General features: G+C 42.4%; 1 protein-coding gene across 1 annotated transcript in view; it reads right to left on the minus strand.

The window, feature by feature from the left end:
- LOC124263282 (acetoacetyl-CoA synthetase-like) overlaps window positions 1–20,867 on the minus strand; it is a 36,580-nt gene that overhangs the window by 8,999 nt on the left and 6,714 nt on the right. The window contains 6 exon segments of the mRNA XM_046697871.1: window positions 1,720–1,800; window positions 4,144–4,294; window positions 6,851–6,929; window positions 13,099–13,213; window positions 14,006–14,103; window positions 15,058–15,171. Of these exon segments, the coding sequence (XP_046553827.1) occupies window positions 1,720–1,800; window positions 4,144–4,294; window positions 6,851–6,929; window positions 13,099–13,213; window positions 14,006–14,103; window positions 15,058–15,171 (638 nt within the window).

Genomic DNA, 20,867 nt, shown 5'->3' on the forward strand with positions numbered 1-20,867 from the left:
GCAATCGACATGCCTGAAATTCAATCCTCTCCATTATAGCACTCTTCATGGGGTACTTACTGTTGTGTAGTAGAGCATGATGTCATCTCGTGTCATGTCACTCTGAATACAGCACTCTTCATGGGGAACTTACTGTTGTGTAGTAGAGCATGATGTCATCACGTGTCATGTCACTCTGAATACAGCACTCTTCATGGGGAACTTACTGTTGTGTAGTAGAGCATGATGTCATCTCGTGTCATGTCACTCTGAATACAGCACTCTTCATGGGGAACTTACTGTTGTGTAGTAGAGCATGATGTCATCACGTGTCATGTCACTCTGAATACAGCACTCTTCATGGGGAACTTACTGTTGTGTAGTAGAGCATGATGTCATCTCGTGTCATGTCACTCTGAATACAGCACTCTTCATGGGGTACTTACTGTTGTGTAGTAGAGCATGATGTCATCTCGTGTCATGTCACTCTGAATACAGCACTCTTCATGGGGTACTTACTGTTGTGTAGTAGAGCATGATGTCATCGATGTCATGTCACTCTGAATACAGCACTCTTCATGGGGTACTTACTGTTGTGTAGTAGAGCATGATGTCATCTCGATGTCATGTCACTCTGAATACAGCACTCTTCATGGGGGGTACTTACTGTGTGTAGTAGAGCATGATGTCATCTCGTGTCATGTCACTCTGAATACAACTCTTCATGGGGTACTTACTGTTGTGTAGTAGAGCATGATGTCATCTCGTGTCATGTCTCTCTGAATACAACTCTTCATGGGGTACTTACTGTTGTGTAGTAGAGCATGATGTCATCTGCGTGTCATGTCTCTCTGAATACAGCACTCTTCATGGGTACTTACTGTTGTGTAGTAAGAGCATGATGTCATCTGCGTGTCATGTCACTCTGAATACAGCACTCTTCATGGGGTACTTACTGTTGTGTAGTAGAGCATGATGTCATCACGTGTCATCTCGAATGTCACTGTTGTGTGGTAGAGCATGATGTCATCTCGCGGTCATGTCACTCTGAATACAGTGCTCTTCATGGGGTACTTACTGTTGTGTAGTAGAGCATGATGTCATCTCGTGTCATGTCACTCTGAATACAGCACTCTTCATGGGGTACTTACTGTTGTGTAGTAGAGCATGATGTCATCTAAATGTCATGTCACTCTGAATACAGCACTCTTCATGGGGTACTTACTGTTTGTGTAGTAGAGCATGATGTCATCTCGTGTCATGTCACTCTGAATACAGTGCTCTTCATGGGGAACTTACTGTTGTGTAGTAGAGCATGATGTCATCTCGTGTCATGTCACTCTGAATACAGCACTCTTCATGGGGTACTTACTGTTGTGTAGTAGAGCATGATGTCATCTCGTGTCATGTCTCTCTGAATACAGTGCTCTTCATGGGGTACTTACTGTTGTGTAGTAGAGCATGATGTCATCTCGTGTCATGTCACTCTGAATACAGCACTCTTCATGGGGTACTTACTGTTGTGTAGTAGAGCATGATGTCATCTCGTGTCATGTCACTCTGAATACAGTGCTCTTCATGGGGTACTTACTGTTGTGTAGTAGAGCATGATGTCATCAGATCTCGTCATGTCACTCTGAATACAGCACTCTTCATGGGGTACTTACTGTTGTGTAGTAGAGCATGATGTCATCTCGTGTCATGTCTCTCTGAATACAGCACTCTTCATGGGGTACTTACTGTTGTGTAGTAGAGCATGATGTCATCTCGTGTCATGTCACTCTGAATACAGTGCTCTTCTAAATGTTTTAACAGGGTGCCCTGCGCAAAAAAGAAAAATCCAAACTTGTATATTATCATATGAAATTATAGTACATGACAAATAACTGCAAGCATATAATCAAATCTTAGTTATCAATAATTTTCAGAGATCTTATCAGATATTCTTTTTATCTCAATATATGTACCTACAATGGATTACATTCCTGCTTAAACTCAAGGTTATTCACTGACGTTGACATTTTGATTTTACCGACATCAAATGCAAACTGTTTTTGCTGAACGATCCTAACATGTCAATACTCCCATATGTCTTCTTGACAGAGCTGTGGGAACCACCATTGAAACAAATATGAATTCACAGCCAATCTCCATGGTATGCTGAACGTGTTCCCTTTCTTGGATTTCATTTTGCAAGGCACTGTGTCAGGCCTACCAAAGAAAACTTTCCCACTGAGCAGTTACACGCAGAAAAACCCACACAAATCGTGCAAATAGCAACGTGAACATAATACCTCGCTACTGAAACAGTAAAAATGGCAACTTTACATCGATGATACGGGATATAATAACCGAGGAGCTGCAACTTTTTGAGCATGTACACATGGAAGAGGAAGTCCCCACCGCATGTTGACATCTTCCAGCTTGGACACAAGTTACATTCCCTTTTCAGAGTATTTCTGTTGTGTTATTTGGCGTTTATCATCATCATACTTGTGTGCACACTTGTTAAGTTTACTATGCATTCGTATGAAATGATTGACAGAAATTATTTCGACATATTCAATACATTTTCTAAGCAAGGCGATTCAAGGTTGCTAGGAAATTTGAAAGAAGTGCAGATCGTAATGCACATGCATGGCAGAGGACAAAGTTCGTTGTTGCAAAAATGTTGCAGTTTCATAATCTTTCGTTGCTGTTTATACTGTTTCAGTTGCGAGGTAATATGTTTATGTTGCTATTTACACGATTAATGTGAGCTTTTCTGCGTTTTTCTGCACAGAGGATAAGTTCTTTGGTAGGCCTGTGTGGGGCACCGGTCAGCTAACAAAGCAATTCTTTGTAATTATGTTTCCACCAATTACAAAAATAGGCCAAGCAGACTACCATGAACTGATTGATAATGAAAGATAATGGGGTTTGTGTCACATTATTGCATGGAACAATGTCACCGATTTCCTACTGTTGTCTACATATAATTGTGTGTTATTATTTCATAAGCTGTCTGTGAAGTTATTATTGTTTTCACATTTATTTATAAGAATAACTTTACAAACTAGATTTTACATATATACCTCTATTAACATGAAAAATATTAAAGGCAATTTTTAGTTCAAGGCATACATAGCTAACTTCCATTTGCAGACATTGATCTTTTGTCCATATTTGGAGGAAGCTGACTGTAGTTACCTCCCTTTGATGAATAGCATCACTCAATACTGATTGTACCAGCATTAATAAGCCACGTGTTACAGTAAACTGACATGAGTTTCTGCAAGATCAGGATACTGTTATGGTCCATTATTTCATCTGGCAATTAATTAACTACCAGTGTTTTGGGGCATTTGACTGCTCAATCGTGCAAATGTTTCTGCATTTATGTTTTCATGTACAAACAGGATACTAGGTCACATTCAAAAGCTGAATATTGTTTTCTGAATGACTGATAACAGAATGAGTACGACTACAACTTCTGACATGTTTTTAGTAAGAATAGAACTATTTGACATTTCAGGAATAAAGAAGTCTAAACTGGTTTGCATACTGTAAATACTCCTAAACCCCCATAAATGCAAAAGAGTGCAGAAGGTTACGGGTTTGATCCCCGACCGCGTCACACGTCACATGGTACTTGCTCGGCATTAATGGGTCCAACAAGGACTGGTCGGCTCGGAGTCAGTATAATGTGTCTGAGTGGGGTATTCATGCTTCACCCCAGCATGGTATATCTCAGTGGGCTAGCACTATATATAAACCAGCTTCAGTCTGGGCTAGTACAAGCAGCCGCACATACACATACACACACATGCATGTCGTCATATGAGCGAAATATTCTCAAGCACAACGTTAAACCCAATTCCACCACCACCACCATAGATGCAAAAACATAATACAATCAAATCTCTTGAAGAATACATGTCAACAGTAATAGGTTTACAGACAGCTCATTTAGTCACTAACATCCAAGCAACCACAGAGAACAATATAAATTCATTTACAGGGAAATTCAACACGTCTCATTCATTTACCACTTTGCTAATCTGGAATCTGGAATCTGACTTAACAGCTGGCAGACCATGTCACAAGTAAGGGACATAACTCCGGCTCCTGGTCAGAGACTCTCAAGCCTCAAGACTTCCCTAAGCCAAATGACATGTTGCTTACCCCAGCTGAGTGGACCATACACTTGGGTGCCCCAGTGGTCCCAGAAGAGTACATGATAAACAGGGGGTGGTTGAAGGGCACCTGCTCGAACTCCAGCTGGGGAATAGCACCATCCTCCTTCCCATCATTCAAGAAATCTTCCAACAGGCACCTGTTGAACAGTCAATGTTTATAAATAAGTACAGATGTACTGGTAAAATAGATTATTGAAAGAAATACACATGGATTTATCAATCAAAATGTTTCTGATAGGGCTGGGACGGATACTCGGGTACTCGAATCCGGGTCGGGTACAGCTGGAATCGAGTCCTATTTCAAGGAATCGAGTACCCGGAAAGGGAGAGAACTCAGTAATGACAAGGGCTCGTATCTCTAACCTAGAGCAATATGGACGACACGCATGCTAAGTTGAGTGTTTGGGCTCATTTTGAGCTTGATGCAAATGGCAAGAGAACGAGATGTTGACTCTGTGGTATCATGTCTGAAATTGATAGTACAGTCTGCTTATGGTTTTGAGATTTATTAGTGTTAGACCCTGCTGGTGAATTCTACTGAAGTGGTGAAGGTGTGGGACTACTCCTAAGCTGACACGCCAAGATCAGGATATACTTAATCTCATAATTTAACACAGTTACAAATTTGGAGACCCATACGTTTTTTCTATCTAATATGTCAATCTACTGCGGAAGCTCTACAAGGTCAATGCAAAAACATCTTGCACTAAAACACAACCTAAACAACAAGAAGACAAAGTCATCAATATCATCCGCAATGGCAAAATACTCTTCATGATTATGTCTACGAGTTATGATTATGTCAAATATTTAGGTGTGTATATAGAAGAGTGGAAGGAGAGTATTGAAAGGTTTTTAAAGTTCTGCTCCAGAAAGGAGCATTATCACTAATTTCAGTCTATGTCAAACTTGTTGCCATGGAAACGCCAAGAATGTTTTATTCAGAATTCCAAAACTACCAAAAGGCACCAGTACTCCACCAGATCTATCTATGTGCCAAGTTTGGTGAAGAAATAGTGAACGGTTTTAGAGTTCTGCTCTGGAAAAGAAAAAAGTACACGGAAGGACGAACGGACGGACGGGGCGTTCGCGTGGGGATAATAAACGTGTTCATTACATTGTGTATTTGTGTTCATTGCTTATCAAGTTTTTAAGATTACATGAACATTGAATTTTGTCTTTAGTTTCTGTTTTATTTCAATTTCATGAAACACAGCTTTTACATTTGCGTTTAACATGAATACATTGACTATTAAAGAGATTGGAATTAAATGATTGTATGTGATGGGAATATCAATTAAAACTAAGGAATTAACATTCTGATTTGCAAATACAATGTTCGACTGGTTATCATTACAATAAGAAGAAAGATGATCAGAAATAGAAGCAGAACTCACGTAACATATACATTTTATAGCTTAACAAATAATAATCAGCATGCAGTTATTCCAATGAAGATAGATCGGTTTCAGAATATCGATTTAACAATAGTTTTGCTTTTCATTTAATAGGGAAACTGTAATCCAACTGAGTTGCGCAACAGAGCAAAATGACCAGTCTTCCCAGATGCGAGCCAAGCATTTTGCTATATTGCTTAACTCAGTTGCATTACAGTTTGCCTGTCTGTATATCTTGTACAGAATTCTCCAGTCAGTAAATACATCAATCAAATAATCAAATGTAAAACATTATAGGTTCATTTAGAATATCACACATGAACGTAGTTGTCTACTGGTTGAATGAATAACTGGTCTTTTTCACTATTAACGTAACACACATTTTTGGCATTGTCCAGTTAATGGACGTTATTATCAACGACGGTAATTTATCTGCGCATGAGCAGTGAGTAGTCAAGTTACAGTAACAGCGGGAATGAAAATTTCTGTGTTTTAACAAATGTTCTGTGTTTTAAGTAACAATGTAAGTAATGGTGTTACTCTTTATATTAGTTATAAACAGATGTAAATCAAATAGCCTAAGATCAGTTTCAATGTTTCATTGCCATCCTTTGAGGTTTTCTGTTATAATATCTGTCACCTCGTGATTGAATATTCAGAAAGTTGACTGAAAGTATGCATTCCTTACATTTCCGGGTACTCGATACCGATTCGGGTAAGTACATGCGGGTCCTCGATTCCAATTTTTCCTACCCGTCCCAGCCCTAGTTTCTGAACATCTGTATCATTTCTTGTCAGAAACTTCTTAACTTAAAGCAGCTGTATAAAGTAAAAGCAGCTGTATAAAGTAAAAGCAGCTGTATAAAGTAAAGTATAAAGTCATTTCTGAAACGGTCAGATTAACAAATGAATCTGAGATCCACAGGTATGACCTTTCCAGTTCCTTTTCATCATTTTATGGTCCAGCTGACAATATCAACATATTGTGAAATGAAAAATATTTAACAAACATAACAGCATTTGCCTACCCTATGTTCCTGAAATATTTGCCTCCCAAATACTAAGTGTTTGCACTTATACAGCAATGTAGTGCTGTGTTGTGTTGTTTAACATCACATTCATTGCTGGTTTTAAACTGCTAGACCACTGAAGTATCATTCCGCAGTTGAACATGGATAAACACCACCATACAGACTTCAAAAATGATTTGGCTGATAATCTATTTGAGGCTACAGCGCTAGATAAGATGAAATAGAGGGACCTCTATATAAACTGGATACTGTGAAACTTACTTACCCATTAGGAATGTGTGATAGGTCACATTGTGCTTCTGCCACAAAAGGAATGATGACAACTCTCTCCAGATCTGGTAAACCTGAAATTAAGACAGCACTTAACTTACTTTCTGAAAATCAAGTAAAGCATGTCAACAGCCTGGAATTCCTTGAAGAAAACATCACTGAGAAAGCCTTGTAGAATATCCCTTTTGTCATGAGTTGTTAAACACATAAACATAAATGTGACTGAATTTTAGTTGCTTATGAACTCTTTCAGTGTGAATATCATATCTGTCACAACACTGCCAGAGTTCATGCACTAGTGCTGCAGAAAATTACTGATTGCCCTAAAAAACTGTAATTTTTCAAGTAAAATTGATATTTTTATACTTATCCTGACTCATGATCTTTTGCTTATCTCCCTTTCCTATGCGATGGGTAGTGGAACACTTGAATCCTTTGAAGTTCCCGAAAGCGGACGTAAAAATACACTCACCTACGAGTTACCTCCCTTTTCCCGCGTAAAATGGATCTACTGTCAAATCGGAAGTGTTTCCAGCGGGGAGGTTGGGAGGGCTTGACCTCACGAGTCAGGATATGTATAAAAGTATCAATTTTACTTGAAAAATTACATTTTATTTCTTATCCTGACTCATGATCTTTTGCTTATAGAATCCTGCAGATTGGTGGTGGGTCAGGCCACTTCCTGGATTCATCAGCTGTCCTTAGATACGTCCTGTATCCCCCCATGGGAAACTGTGTAACGGCATTTCCGGGATCCTATTCTTCCAACTTCCGTTATAACTCGGGGGACCACTTTCTTGACTTACTTCAATCTCAGACAAGTTGAATCATGTTGATCTATGTGGCTTCAGATATACTAGTATCTTCTTATCACTAGATATCTATAACAACCAATAGATTATGATAAGATCTTTATCATAAATGAGTTGCGACCCCTTAATGTACAGGTAAGATCTTTACCTGTACAGGGTCTTTAATCACTCATGCTAGTTTGTCCTAGACTGTGCACATGGACTTTTAAACTAATACTTTTCCTTAGTAAAAGTTATCAACAAGTCAACATGATAAAGGGTGAGATTTTCCAACTCAGAGCCTTTGTGGAACCACTAGTTGCTGTGCTACAGCGAGAGGCCCAAATTGATGAATGCCTGAGACTTCTTCGGTGGCTATGTCTCGGAAGTGGTGGTTGGCAAACACCGTATCTGACTTCCAAAAGCAGCCCTTTCATAATTGCTGTTATAGAGCAATTTCCGTGCAGAGCCAATGTTGACGCCAGTGCTCTGACTTCGTGTGGGTTGGAAGCTCTTGGAGGTTCTAGTCCTTCTGCTTTGTAGGCTCTCAATATGACGGCTCTCATCCAGAACGATATGGTCGTTCTTGAGACTTCTGCTGATGTCTCTGTAGATAATGGGATGAACAGGCGCTTGAATTTTCGTATCCTTGTTTTAGTCTTTTGAAGATATATCTTCGGGGCTCTGACCGGACACAAGGATAGGTCCTGCATATCCTCTGGTCCGAGGATTGTGGATAGAGCTGGTACATGGAACTGTCTATCTGGCTGACCAGGTAGTTGGTTCTTGGCAATAAAATCCCATCTAAGTCCTACATGTACTGCAGTACGTTGCCCCATGTCAAATCTAGTTCGAGCAAAGTTCAGCGCATGTATCTCTGATATTCGAGCTGCCGTGGCTAGTGCAAGCATGAACAGAGTCTTCTGTGTCAGCAGCTCGAGGGTAGTCTGATCTAGAGGTTTGTAGGCATCACTCATGAGATGACGTAGAATTACGTTCAGATCCCAGGCCGGAGCTCTGAATTTCTTTTGCTGGTCCTCCAGTTTAAAAGATCTCAGCAGAGCAAGTAATTCTGGTACTTTCGTCAACTTGATGCCTGTCTTCATGGTGATCACTGTACTGAGGCAGCGAGGTACGTGGATAATGTCAAACCTTTCAGATGTCTAGTATGTCTAAGATGACATAGGTATTCCGCCACTTGAGGATGAGTAGCTTTCATAGCAATGAAGCCTTTCTGCCTTGCATAAGTCTCAAACTTCAGCCACTTGTCATCATACAGATTACGAGTGGATCTGCGTAACGCCAACGTTACTGCCTTGGCTGCTCTGGCGGAGTATCCTCTCTTCTTCAAACTTGTTTTGATACGGTCCACACGTGTAGCTGGAACAGTACTGGGTTCCCATGGACTTGCTTGGTGTGCGGATGTATGAATAGGTTCGGCCAATCTGGCAACTTGATTGTTGGACTTCCGAGATCCTCTACTAGGTCTAGGAACCATACTCTCGCTGGCCAATAGGGCGCGACCAGTCAGTTGTAGCACCTGTGTCTGTTTGATCTTCAACAGTACTTTCAGTAGTAATATCGGGGGTGGAAACGCGTAAGTGTTGAGTCACTGTAGAGTTGTCTGTGTGGACCATCAGCATTTTGTTGCTCAGCGAGCTCGACCTTAGTTGTAAGGTGTTGATCACAGCTTTCATCTCCAGCAGATTGATGTGAAGATGCTGCTCTATTTTGGACCACCTCCCTGATGCAACTTGATTGTTGAGATGCGCACCCAAGCCTTGTATCGAAGCATCTACGTAGAGATGTGTGTCGAAGTCCGGCTCTTGTAAATAGGTCCCTCCGCAAACGTTCGACCTGTGACTCCACCAAAGTAGGTACCTCTTGAGATTGTCTGGCAGCAAGATAGGGTCGACGCTGTTGAGATGCTTTGTCAGGAACCGTTGCAGCGGTCTTAGTTGTAACCTTCCTGTGCGAGTCAAGTCTTTGAGTTGACTGGCATTTTGGTGAACCTGAATGCTGTCGTCCAGGTAGAAGGCATTGCGTAGACCTCGATGATGTAGGTATGCGACTATAGGCTTGGTTACTCGTGTGAATAGCCAAGGGGCCGAAGATATTCCAAACGGTAGGACGTTCCATTGGAAGTACTGCCCTCTGAATAGGAATCGCAGATACTTTCTTGATTCCGGATGTATGGGGATGTGTAGATATGCATCCTGAAGGTCTATGCTGGCCATGTAATCTGCTGGACGGACGAGCAGTCTGAGTTGAGGTAGGTGGATCATTCTGAACCTGTCTGGTTTCAGTAGATAGTCTTTGTTGAATTTGCACATGTTGGTCTTTGTTGAATTTGCACATGTTGTTAATCAATCTGAACTTCTCTTTGGAGTTCTTCTTGGGTACTGGAAAAATTGGGGAGTAGAAGCCTGGCGTGAGATGATGCTGATCTATTATCTCTACCGCCTCCTTCATAAGTAGTGAGTTGATGGCTTCTTTTAACTTGTCTGCCTGCTCCTCTCCATAGTCGAAGACCATCGGGCTGAGGGTTAGCGGAGGTGTGGCCTTCTCGTAGTACTTGGGAGACGTAGTCGTCCTCTAGTATTCCCCAATTTTTCCAGTACCTTTGTAGACGTCCACCCTATGTTGATCGTTTTACAGGAACGGCTGGGGGTGGAAGACTCCAGTGCGGCCTCTCCCCGAGTTCCCTCTGTAATTTCTGGATGGGTGACGAAAGGAACCTTTCCCGCCTCTGAAGCTAGAGTACTTCTTCTCCTTAGCCTTCTGGATGCCGGAATATTTGGACTTGCTGTTGTACTTCTGGGAAGTATGACGAACGACGTTAGCCAGAGTATCTATAGACTTTATCATCATGACTTCTCTTGAATCGTGAGTAGCTTCCTTAGCTGCATCGTCTATCTCTCCTCCAAAGATAGTAGACGCCTCCCACAGAGCTCTACTCTAAGCAGCGGTTGGGTGAATCTGTTACTCCATGAACAAGATGCCAGTAGACCTTGTCTGCGCAAATATTGATGCCAAATGGTCCGATAAAAAGTATTGGTCCTTCTTCTGAGTGAGCAGAGCCTATAATAGCATTCTATCTTCTTCCGAACTTGGGTTCTGAAACTTATTAATCAATGCTTCATTGATAGCTCTGGACCTGGCCAAAATGAAGAAGGATCTCCTTGTAGCAGTATTAAGTTCGGATAACTTTTTATCTTCCACTTTGTATATCTTGTAACTTCAAGTTATCATCTTATTCCGGTGCCTTCATAAAGGGATCCATATGATGTAAAGGGGCATCTCTTCACATTAAAAGATGGCAGATGCTGATTTTGGAACTTGGTAGCTTTCTCGAAAGCTGTGTGTAGGTTGGAAGGTACCTTGGATATAGGTTCAATCGGTGGGATAGTTACCGAGTCAAAGTCGTCATTACGCATCTTATAAATGTAGACTTCATCTATATCCTTAGAAGGAGACTCCAAGTTCAAACCACTGGCTATCCAAGCTGTAACCTCTGAGTCCGGGAAGACGAAGTCTGCTTGTTCATCAGTTATCTCTCGATCGGTAAAGCTATGCCTCCGCGAATCATCCTTCTGCGAACATGTATCCCTTCACGAACCTCCATCATCCTTTTGCGAACCTCTATCTGTAGATTCCTCCCTCCGCGAACGTCTATCTGTAGATTCCTCCCTTTGCGAACGTCTATCTTGAGAGTCCTCTCTTCGCGAACCTCTATCTCTGGATACATCTCTTTGCGAACCTCTGTGACCTGAGCCTTCTCATCGCGAACCTCTGTGACCTGATGAGTGATGCGATCTAGAGCGGCTTGGTGTAGGAAATGGATCCTCAGATGTTCTCGAATGTTGAGGGTTTGCAGATGTTGAAGAGTGAGTAGGCTTCTCATGTCTTCTATCCTCCTCCAAGATGACTGAGTGGTCAGACTGTGAAGACCTTCGCAAAGGTGTACATTCCTCCAACATTTTCTTGAGACGTAGTTCCCTGAGGAGTAGGTTCGCGCAGGTCCGTGGGATTGCGTACGTTGTCAGCAGATGAGTGGTTCCGTCGAGCCTTCGCCTCTTCCTCTAACCTACGTTCCATCATGACCATCATCTGGTGGTGAATTGCCTCATAATTTCACCCGGATCAAGTTCTGCGTTGATTGAAGCTGCTGCGGTTCGCGAACGCTGATGAGTTGTGTGCGTCAACTTCACTCCGTTGTAAGTGGTAGTTCGTCAAACAGCTGACCTGCTGTGGCAGTTGCAGGAGAGGATCTAGGCGGTACTTCAGGTAAAAGTAACGAGGGATCATCAAAAACGTCTACTTCGTGAGGTATAATCTCTTTGTTGAAGGATTTCTGATGCGTTGACTTACTAGGCTGCGTAGATTTAACCTCCGATCTGGAAACAGATGCTCTCTTCTGCGACGTAGAAGAAGTCGACGTCTTTTTCTTACTTTGAGCCGGTGTCAACTGCGTTGTAGCCGATCTCTTTATATATAATGGTGTATATAGGACTCCAGTGCTCGCCCAACCATCCGCTTGGGCGAAAAGGGAAAGTGACAAGTAAGGCTGGTCACATGACTGTTTACGCAGGAAAAGGGAGGTAACTCGTGGGTGAGTGTATTTTTATGTCCGCTTCGGGAACTTTAAAGGATTCAAGTGTTCCACTACCATTCGCATAGGAAAGATATAAGCAAAAGATCGTGAGTCAGGAAAAGAAAAAATTATGCAACTGCACAAAACTCTCTAAATACACAGCTATATTAACTCCTGTCATTACTTGATGCCAAATGCACACCAAATATGGAATCTGACTGCATTAGAGAAGAGATCAATCTGTTTATATCTGACTAATTCTATTCTTTCATGGTTGGTGAAATGTGTTTTGTACAGTGTACTACTTATTTTGTTGCCTGTGGGAGTAAAACATGTACTGTTGAACATAGGACTAAGTTTCTGATATATAAGGGAGGCTACTCTGTATTGTGTGGACACGGCTAACTATGTGACAAAACAACATATCAAGCTTATATAATAACAGCATGTTGTCAAGGTCTACACAGAAGTGAAAGGCTTCATAGGATAGTCAATGCGATCTGTCACGATAAAATGACATATAATTTGGGCTTAAATTATTGCTCCTATGTAATAAAACTTGAAGAAAGATTTTCACCACAAGGGCATGAAGTATATATTCAGGAATATTTAATAACACGAGCTTGTTGTAAGCAGTGAAAACACAGGTTCACTGACTTTGTTGATTCATGTCATCATATTGTAACTGCTCATGATGTCAATCACAGGATTGTCTGGTCCAGAACATTTACACATCATTGCCATACATCCAAATCTTGTGGTGTTATACACACGCACACACAACAGTTACAGTCAAGTAAAGAATAACACTGTTGCTGATTTTGCATCTAAACAAAGGAAATAAAAACAAAAGGATACCTCGGACAACCTGCTGTAACTTTTCCAAATGGTTGTGCATTCTGCCATTGTAGTTGACAGCATTCACACTAAATATCAACTTGGGACGTATTTGACAAAACCTCTCCAACACACCCTGAAAAGGTATAAACAGACTGATCATCATTACAACCACTAGCATCAGGACATGTTATATCAACCAGTTTCAAAACATGAAGATAAAAGGAAATAGCTTTTTTGAAAGGACATCTTTTTTAACAGAGAGTAGCAGTCATGATTTCGCCCCATTTTGAGTATCAACCTGTGAACTTCTGGGTTAGAATTGGTCTTCAGTATGACATGTTTGTCGTAAGAGGCCACTATCATACATGATAGTTTTATTTAACAATTGTCCTTTTATCAAAAGTATACTTCATGTATCTACCAGCATTGATATACTGTGCATCTTATCACATTCATAATTTCACAAATTCCCTTAACACATACACAAGTCTAGCTTAGATATGTGACACAATGTCAAAATCAGCTCACCAGTTATATTACATTCTAGAGAATTTCTGTTGAAAGCTACAGTTAACAGCAATGGCAATGTTGACATCATTAACACATACGCATTGGCAGATTCCCTCCCTTTGAAAATAACTTAATACCACGTTGAAGCTTTTTTTTTGCGTTGGTGGAGCCAATGGGGGGTTCGAACCCCCTGAACCCCCCCTTTCATGTTAGTCGTTTAACGCTGCACTCAACAATGTTCAAGCTGTATGACGGAGGTCAGTAAATCCACAAACCTAAACCAAGTCAGCGAGCCTGAACACCCAATCCCGTGAGTTGCTTCTTACAACAAGCATGTGTTGCTGAAGATCAAGTTTAACCCAATCAAGACACAGTTCAATAATGTGACATCCCTTAGGGTCGGGTATCTACTTACCACTACACCAAAGTCAGGTGATGTTGAGCTCCATATTGCTCCAATACTTGCTGCTGCTAACATCGCCTCCACAGCCTCGATACAGTTGGGAATGTAACCTACGGCAAAGACATACTGCGTACATCAGGGTAAGCATGATCACAGGAATACCTACAACTTGCTTCACAGACAAACAAAGCTGGCGGGTGCGTCTTTTAGTCCAACAACAATCCCAGCATATCACATCAACACAGCATATCAACATACAGATGGGGCTTAGGGAGCAGCCTAGCGGTTGAAGAATTCGCTCCTGGTGGGTTTGATTTACCACATGGGTACAATGTGTGAAGCACATTTCTGGTGTCCCCTGGGGACTACAGACTTCTTTTTCAAACCAATTTCTCAATGCTAATGAAACCTAACAGAGATGCAAATTAACATGAAACATTTACCAATCCAGCAAAATAACACAAGATGCTGACCTAAAAAGCCAGAAATTGTAGCCTTCAACTAGAAAAAAACTGTCAGTCCCGCTGCCAACTTACCTGGGAGCCATTCTCCAAAGTGACTGAAAACAAGGACAGTCATAGGTCTGTGGTAAAGTACGGGAGTCACGATCACATGAGCACTTCAATCGATGTGTGCCTATACAAGTGGAATGTGCCCTGTCCCTGACTATGTGGTGGCGTGTGGTCCTGTGCACAGAGTGCAGGTCACGAATCAGTTGAGGTTAAGCAACGTCTAGCTCGGACAGTCCTTGGATGGGTGACCGTGTTTGACAGCTTGACTCCTGAGAGTTTCTAGGACTTCCGTCCTGCCCAACAACGAAGCACATGTGATACATGTGGTCTCACCTTAGGCATGTGAGTTTGTTCAAAATTGCCTCTGTTCACCCAGCAGAAAATGGGTACCCGGTTGGATAAAGTCATGTGACTATAACCTTCTAGCGCCTAACAGGCAGCTTGGGTTATCCGGGGTAATAATAATCAGGGTGTTAGCGCTTTGAGCATGCTTTGTTGCGTGGAGATTAGCGCATTATAAGACTTCTCATTACTATTATTATTATGTCTTACCTACAACTCGATCACCAGACTTCACGCCCATCTTCTTCATGGCTGATGCATACAGCCCTACAGATTTCCTCAGGTCCTTGTACGTCCTCTTTATCACCTCAGATCTTCCCTCACCTACAACAAAATATGAACTGCATAAAAATGTTTCTCTGGCACACAAATGAGAGAAGCAGGACATTTTATTAATTCAACATAGGAAAAAAAGGGAATCTGTGACAAGTGAAAATCTGCAAGGACTGGCATAACACCAACTCTGCATTTCAGTTTATGATTGTACACACCTAAAAATAATCACATCAAAACATCAATGTCAAGATAAGTATGCCTATCAATATTAACTTCCGGCATGCACATGTCAAATCAGGTGATCCAATCAGGGGACGTTATCACACAGTTTACATGACGCAGCAAATGAGAGTTAAGTACACATAAATGTACAGAAATAGATGCACCCACAATAATATGATGCATGCATGCAAATAGTGTTCATTATACCAATGTCTTCAAAAGAATATAAAGATCCTATAATTAAAGTCAGGGGGTGAAAAATACCATTGCCCGACGCCCAGGTCGGTCAAGTTAATATCCAAATTAAACTTAAACAGTGCCAAACTACTGAAATGTTTTGATATTAGTAAAATCTAAATATTTTTTATATTTGTATACTTATCCTGCACTTATTGCTTACGACTCGAAACGTGGCTGTGCCAGACGATTGATGTTGAAAGCGTAGACTGTGATCACTTCCTGGTCTCTGTAAACATCCGTCTGCGCACGCATCAACGGAAGGTGACGTCAGCCACCTCAGATTATTGCCGTAAATCCCACAGAGAAAACAAAGAGGGGAGGTAGCTGAAAGCGCAGGGTGGGCCCTTATCATAAGTAGTGCAGGATAAGTATACAAATATAAAAATATTTAGACTTTACTAAAATTTTAACTTATCCTGCACTACTTGCTTCCTGCACATTTATCGGACAGGCAGGATGGAGGGCGTGTCATCTGTGGGGATCGCCTAGCAAGGTAAACAAAGACAGCTCGGTCAATGTTATCAAGTGCGCCTCGGTGGTGGAAAACCGTCGTCGCACCTAGATCGGACAGCGAGTGACGATCAGGCAGTGGTAATACACATATAAGACACGGAGTCTTAAATGGAATATACCAGACGATTTTTAAAGCGTTATTAGCTTTAGGGAAATGTAGTAAAAAGCAGTGACTCGGGATAACCCAAGCGTTACTCCTTAACTGACACACCCAGTTGTTCTCCTGGAACAACTCTTTTCCATACGTCGTCGGCGTGCTTCTTGGGAAGAAAAAGCATGGTGGAAGCTATCCTTGTTGCACCTGGCAGAATAGTCAACAGACAGTGACTATCTCTCAGTGGTAATTCGCATATAAGACATGTAGGCTTAAATGGAAAAGACCACGCGATTTTTAAAGCGAGAGTAGCTTTAGGGAAATGCAGTAAAAAGCATTGACTTGAGTTTTTCGAAGTGTTGCTCCTTAACTGACACACCCAGTTGTTTCCCTCGGAACAACTCTTTTCCCACACGGCAACATCATGCCTCATGGGAAGAAATATCATGAATGAAGACACCTTCATGGAATCTGGAAGACACCAGGTCGATAGAGACCTCAGATCAGTGGTCATTCGCATATAAGCCATGTAGGCTTAAATGGAAAAGGCCACCCGATTTTTAAAGCGTTATTAGCTTTAGGGAATGCAGTAAGAAGCATGGCCCTGAGTCTATCCAAGTGTTACTCCTTAACTGACATACCCAGTTGTTTTGCTCAAAACAACTCATTCCCCACGACATCGTCGTGCTTCAGTGCGAACAACAATGTAGGATGTGATATCCTTCGGGGATTGTTGAAGTGCTGGTCTGGCACCAATGGCCCGTAGCGTTGGACACATATGGTGTGGCTACTGATTGGCGGAGACTGTGTCCGACTTCTAGAAACACTCTTGCATTATCAATGCCACTGTACAGTAACAGTGAAGCGCCATAGTAGAGGCGAGTGTGCGAAGTACTGGAGGTTGGCTTAGATGTAGGGGAAACCAGACCAGCCGCATTATACGCATGAATAAAGGAAGTCCGTATCCACAAAACACTCAGGGTTTTGCTTACATGCCTCTGACGGCTTGAGTTCGCTTAATGTACAAACTGAGTACACCAGCTGAACACAAGAGGAACACAGGAACGTCTTCACATCGACAACAGACAATAAGGGCGAAATAGAGAACCGTCTATCATTTCGCCCTAGCCGGCAACAGGTGTGTAGTGATGAAATCCCCATAAAATACCCAGAGGTACAGAACCATGACTGTGTCGTTCAAACTGTATCCAATTAACACCAAGCGCACCAAACACATGACCCTTGTAGCTAACGCTGTGCAATTTGAAGTCAAGTTGTTGACGTCAAGTTGTTAATTCTTGATTGGGACGAAAACATTTGGAAGCAAGACCGGAGGACAGGAAAGGCTTAAGCCATCCGCTGCCCAGGCTGACCATCCGGAGACAGAGACACATAAACCGGTATCTCTTTGTGTAGCATTCAGTCTGTGAAAGCGACTCTGTCAGATCCCAATATAGCATCCGCTAAGATGTACCCGCACCCAGGAATATGCTGAATTCTCAGACAGACATGGGTGTCGGCTATTCCTTGAGAACAGACGGAACTTCTGGAAACAGTAACCCGGTCAAACTCTTGTTAAACCACACAACAATCGGGTTGCCCGGGAGACAATGCGTCCAGTGAAGAATAGCGAGGAACACTGCCTAGAGCTCCAAACTGCTGATTGAGCTCATGACCGAAACCCTGAGATTATCAGATATTGTAAGGGGGTGCCTCAATTCTGCATGAAGGCGCTGACCTAAATGTAGGTAGTTCGGAACTCGCTCAGTCAAGGGGACTGCAGCTATGACATCTATGGGCGAGTCCACTACAAGAAAAAAAATACATAGAGGGCTGCTACTGCCAGCATGGTGTGTCTTTATAAATCAATACGACAAGTAAAACTATTGTGACATTTTACATAATTATTACATATAAATAATTATGAAAGTTAATGGTTACTAAACCATTATTAAATATAATTATTTGAATACAGGATTACACCTAACTAATTGTTTAATATGAACAATTCAAACAAACTTGCATTACCTGTAATTAGGAAATTACATAGAGGGCTGCCACTGCCAGCATGGTATGTGCCAGGCACATGGTACATGCAGCTTTATATCACCTGAGTGCACAGACTGCAGGAGCAGCATGTGCCAGAGCCCAGGATGTACCTGCCTGCAGCCTGCTCATCTGTATGGCAAGCTGTTAGGGACAAAAATTTAAAATGTGCCAGGGGTGCTGTGTTGTACATTGTATGAACAATTGAACCTGTGACACTGAGGTAAGGGAGGCAGGAGACCGACACGTTGACTAATGTCCGCCTGTCATTCCCGGGTGGACATCGGTCCGAACAGCACACATGGGATGAGGGTCTAAAACCTGTACCTGCCGGATTCCGAATGAGGATCCTGTCTGCTTGAAAGAGGCTTCAAATGTACGTCAGTGTGTGTGATGGTACAAGGTCTGAAACTTCCTGGTTGACAAGTCAACCCAGCTAATTAGCCCAGCTAGTAAAAAGACTTATGGTGAAAAACGGCTGCTGTCCGTATGCAAATTACGCCATATGGTGGAGAGCACATGTGAAATCACCAAATTATCAATGTTGCTGCATTATGATATGAGTTAATAACCATGGAGCTGTTGAAGTAAAAGCGCAGGTACTCCCGGTCGAAAGTAAACCTCGGAACCAGGCACATCGTTGAGGCAGAGCTATGAGGAGCCGGAACACATGTTTCCAGATGTCGTGACGTATGGACCCCCAAGAAATAACCAATTACGTCAGAAACGCAGTAGTCACCAGTGTACGGGTGTTTGGATAATACAAGGGCCTCTGGAAGAGGGAGTGTCCAGTCGTGTGGATCTTGAGCTTCATTTGCCCCTGCTTCCGTCACCCTTGAAGGGGACGTAGCTACGTTCATATCCTCCAGTGTCGATATGAGACTTGTCACCACGTCTCCAACCACAGATAGGAGCCTGATTCCAAGCCTGCCTAACAGTGTGGTGCCGAGGCAAGAGTAGGTACTGGATTCATGTGATGAGGGATGTTGGACTTGCTGGAAGGCCGTCAACGCTATCTCCCTCTGAGGAAAGTCTCACACTGTTCGATAGACGTCCTTGAACTCGTTATTAAATATGGTAGTCAAGGACTAGGGTTGGCCAGATAGATTCCACTAAAACTTTGAATCCCAACCGGAAAAGGGGAGAGAAAGCCTTGACCTCAAAAAACACATGCATTGGCGAGATCTGCCCGTAAGTGTTCGCCAAGGACAGTGAGGACCATCCACTACCAAGCCATCATAGAAGAGAGGTGACGATCCTGTACGGATTCATCTCAGGTCAGGTCTGGAGAGACAGTGTTAATAGCCGAAGTTAAGTTTGAGAACTGTCACGCGCTTAATTTCTTGACAAGGGATTGCGTAAAGCGCCACATCCGGCCTTAGAAGCCATAATAGTTGAAATCTCCGAGGGCAAGATGTGTATGCGTCTCCCGACTTAGGGGCCATCGGAGACAGTAGTGCAACCAACAGCTGCTGAACCCTTGACGATGTTGGAGGTGTTGGCGCAGTATGTTAAACACGGAGGCACTGAATATAGTGGAGGCGTCATCCAGCTGGTAGATCTAGTAGAGGCCATACAGCTTGTAGCTGTACAGGTGCTAGATCTAGTAGAGGCGCCATAAAGCTGGTAGCGTCGTACAGGCGCTAGATCTAGTAGAGGCGCCATACAGCTTGTAGCTGTACAGGCGCTAGATCTAGTAGAGGCCCATACAGCTGGTAGCGTCATACAGGTGCTAGATCTAGTAGAGGCGCCATACAGCTGGTAGTGCCGTACAGGCGCTGCAGTCCCTGCTAACTAGGCCAAGTGTGGAATGGATGTCGAAACATCCAGTGACTGCTGAGTGTGCGGCGCATGGATCTTAGGCGTCAGGAGTATGACGCCTGCCATGGAAACTCTGAAAACAGCAACCTGGAGAATGAAGACGGAGTGCCAGACGCCCTAGAGTTAGTGGACATCAGTGGTGTGGCAAGTATCTGGGTGCTTGCCATAGGCGACGTCGGTGTTGGACCTGGCGCTTCATAGACAGAAAAAAGGTGTTAAGATGATATATTAAGAAAGCGCAACAAGCACATTCATTCATGTGAAAAAACGGGGAAAAACACGGAAAAGTGCAATTCAAACAGTATGAATGAAGGCACTTATGAGATACCCCGCCTTACAAACTATACAGCGTGTGCTGTATAGAAACTGCAACATATTAGAAACCCCCAGCAAACACACGGTGAAAAACATTACAATAGTAATGAGGAACACACAGGTAAACAGCATAATTGAGAACAAACGTCTCACAAATACTGACAAAAACTGAAGACAAGAATTAAGGCTTAATATAAGATAATAGTATAACAAATAAGCATGAGCCATGAACAAGCCGCTACGAATACATCGAGGCCACGTGTTCTGAATGGCGAAGTGGCCGATAATAATAATGAAAAATATTGTGTTTAACACTAACACCATCACTACAACAGTACTACAAAACAGAAACAGAAGGGTAATACCTACACTCTCTGAAATACAAAGGAAAAACATCCAAAAGTCAGTATATTATGAACAAGCACAATTCATAGGATACAAATCAGTCGAGCTGGCAAACCACACGTCTTGCGAGGCGTGCGAAAAGCAATAA

The sequence above is a fragment of the Haliotis rubra genome, unplaced genomic scaffold (genome assembly GCF_003918875.1).
Source record: "Haliotis rubra isolate DU_JTF1 unplaced genomic scaffold, ASM391887v1 Scf877, whole genome shotgun sequence".
Classification (NCBI taxonomy): Eukaryota; Metazoa; Mollusca; class Gastropoda; order Lepetellida; family Haliotidae; genus Haliotis; species Haliotis rubra.